At 35.1% G+C, this 3469-nt stretch overlaps 1 protein-coding gene across 1 annotated transcript; it reads left to right on the top strand.

Annotated features, from left to right (window-relative positions):
* Nucleotides 1–1944: 1944 nt before the first annotated feature.
* LOC114180714 (uncharacterized) lies at nucleotides 1945–2514 on the top strand. The gene has a single exon (XM_028067015.1). It carries the CDS (start codon nucleotides 1945–1947, stop codon nucleotides 2512–2514), a length of 570 nt encoding a protein of 189 aa, XP_027922816.1.
* Nucleotides 2515–3469: the final 955 nt, after the last annotated feature.

Genomic DNA, 3469 nt, shown 5'->3' on the forward strand with positions numbered 1-3469 from the left:
AAAAATTGAAATTCTTCTTTTCCTTTTTATTTTCAATGAATTATTTTTCCATCTTCTTTTTATTGCAATCTCTAGAGCAATTTCCAGAACAAGACTTTTTACATTTGATCTCCAGATATGACTTTTTACAGGCTTTGTTGGACTTGCTCTTTTTGGCTCATTAAGTCTGAGAAGAATTCATGTTGTCTGCATAATTGTCCACAACTTTTTATGCCATCTGGTGAATCTGTCGTAGTGTCAAAGACGTGAAATCCTTTTGGATCGAGATAGCGATCATGTTTAACTCTGGTTGAATCTCAACAGGGAGAGAAGCAACATAAGTGTTTTTCAAACTCGGATCATTGAGTCAATGAGATGATAAAATCTTTTGCTCATTATTTGACAATGTTTTTCTAAGTTTGTGATTTTTACTAAGCAACATTTCACCTAAAGAAACTCTTGTCTGAGTTTTTTTTTTATCAATGATAGTACCATCTCCGATTAGTTCTTTGCGGAGTGCTCCAAGTACTGTTGATGTTTGTTCAAACTCGTGGAATTGGTTCTGTCTAACAGTCCTTAAATTATGGTACAATTCCATTAAAGTTCCTGTCATTCTACAGCAGAATTCTTTGATGCCTTTATAAGTGTCTGGTTCCTTTATCATCTTGGTAGCTAACTGAGCTCGAAACTAAATGACCTTCATCTCCATTTATTAGAAGGGATTTTGTTTAAAGTGAACTAAGGTCATCCACTAACACTGGAACTTTTTGTCCTATAAGGTCCTGAATCGAACTCTTCATTTGGAGAATCATAAATAGGTTCTTGACGAACTTCAGATTGGAAGTATTAGTCATGAGGATTTGAATCACATCAGCATAGGCTGGATCTTCAAATGATTCTGATCCATTAGAAGAATAATTTTCAGTTTCTTTTATTATGGTTGAGGAAGTTTGGATAGGTTCTATGATTATCTGAGAGTCCTAGAAATAATGGTCGTTGATGGCAGACTTTTTGGGTGAAGTTTCGCTCTCATGGAATGGTTTCTTAATGAATGTGCTGTATTTTTCAAGTTTATCTTTTTTCGATTTTGAGGATTCTTCCTTCTACTCAGTTCTATGAGCAAAAGTAGTGGGGAGAGACCAATATGATGGTTATCAAAAATAAGAGGATGGATTTTGAAAGGGAGTATATAACTAGGTTGTATTAAACAGGGAAGGAAATTGGTCAGCTTTTTTCTTGATCTTAGTGTCAATATAGTTATCCATTTCTTGGATCTGGGATTTTAGTTGTCTTATCTCTCTTTCTTTAGCATGGGATGATTCTCCAAACACCGTGTTCATCACTCTTCTTCAAGTCTATAGATTTATGAAGAAAGTTGTTTATAATATCTTCTCACGTTTGTTGAAAAATATTAAAGTATAATGCAAATTCTAGAAGAATCTAGAAAAATATAAGATAGAGTTATTGAAATGTAAAGAAACTTCTAGAGTATTGGAGAAAAGCCTAGGATAGAAAGAAAAATCAAGAACATTCAACTATGTAGAAAAATCTAGAAGTATTTGCATTAGTTCTAGCTAGGAGTTTCTAGAATAATCTATGGGTCTATAAATACCCATGTATCCTACCATTTTGTAACATCAAGAACAACTAACACAACATCCAATACAACTACTCTCAACTACAAATGCACTTCTCCAACTACTACTTTCACACTCTACTATCTACACATTTTCTCTATCCCTTCAACTATCCCTTTCACAACCTTGAATTACTATCAGTGGTATCAGAGCTACGTTCGGTCATCTACTGGGTGTAGATAAACTTTTCAACTACTTCAAAAAAATTAGAACTTCATTCTATACTACTTCCAAAATATTTTCTCAACCTATGGCCACTACCAATCAAACATCATCAATTCCAGTACCTATTTTCACAGGAGAAAATTATGATTTTTGGAGTGTCAAAATGAAGACATTCTTTCGCTCCCAAGATTTATGGGACATTATAGAAGAGGGATTCACTATTCCAGAAGACACTTCCGCTCTTACTGCAACTCAGAAGAAGGAGTTGAAGGAAAGCAAACAAAAGGATTCAAGGGCTTTATTTGCTCTTCAACAAGCAGTTGATGACACAATCTTTCCGAGAATAATAGGTGCCACAAACGCAAAGCAAGCTTGGAACACAATACAAGAAGAGTTTCAAGGAAGTGATGAGGTACGCAATGTTAAACTTCATTCTCTAAGACGAGAGTTTGAATTAATAAGAATGAAAGAATCTGAGACCATTAAAGACTACTATTCTAGAATAAAGGAAATAGTTAGTCAGATGAGAGCCTATGGGGAAACTATTCTTGACAAAAAAATCGTTGAGAAAATTTTAATTTCTATTCCCCAAAAATATGATGCAATCGCAACTGCGATTGAACAAACAAAAGATTTGGCCACATTGTCAGTAACACAACTAATGGGCTCTCTTGAAGCTTATGAACAAAGATTGAAAAGGCATGAAGAAGACTCAGTCGAAAATGCCTTTTAATCAAAACTAAAATTACGGTCTCAGAATAAAGAATATGAAGGAAATAAAAGTAGAGGAGAAATTTCTAGAAATAAAGAAAATTCTAGAAGCTTCCCTATGACTCGTCAAGGAAAATATCCCCCATGTGGCATATGTAAAAAGACAAGTCACATGGAAAAAGATTGTTGGCATCATGGAAAACCTCAATGTCAATACTGCAAGAAATTTGGCCACATAGAGAAGTATTGTCATAATAAAAATAAGCATCAAGCAAACTTTGCTGAAGAACATAATCAGGAGCAACGCTTATTTTATGCTAATCAAGAATCTCCTAACGGAGGAGAAAGTTGGTACTTGGATAGTGGATGCAGCAATCACATGGCCAAAGATCAAAGCATCTTCAAAGACATTGATAAATCTGTCAATGTCAAAGTTCGACTAGGAAACGGTACCACAGTGGAGTCTCAAGGCAAAGGAACTGTCATGGTGGAGACAAAGAAAGGTACGAAATTCATCAAGGATGTTTTATTGGTTCCCAATCTTAAAGAGAATCTTTTAAGTATTGGTCAAATGATGGAGAATGGATATTCTCTCCACTTTGAGAAAGATACATGCAAAATTTATGACAGTAGAAAGACAGAAATTGGCCAAGTAAAAATGGAGAAGAGAAATAGAAGCTTTCCCATAAGCTTCAAACCTGGTACTAATATTGCCATGAAGGCAGAAGTTGATGACTCGTGGCTTTGGCATAGGAGATTTGGCCACTTCAACACATATGCCTTAAAGCTTCTATATAAGAAAAACATGATGAGAGATCTTCCATGCTTAAAAGAGAATAATGAATCATGCGAAGGATGTCTCCTTGGTAAACAACATCGATTACCATTCTCGACCGACAAAGCATGGAGAGCTAAAGACTTACTAGAGTTGATCCATACTGATGTTTGTGGACCAATGAGGACGCCTTCACATCACA

The sequence above is a fragment of the Vigna unguiculata genome, chromosome 4 (genome assembly GCF_037176805.1).
Source record: "Vigna unguiculata cultivar grain cowpea cultivar isolate G323 ecotype 2 chromosome 4, ASM3717680v1, whole genome shotgun sequence".
NCBI classification, from domain to species: Eukaryota; Viridiplantae; Streptophyta; class Magnoliopsida; order Fabales; family Fabaceae; genus Vigna; species Vigna unguiculata.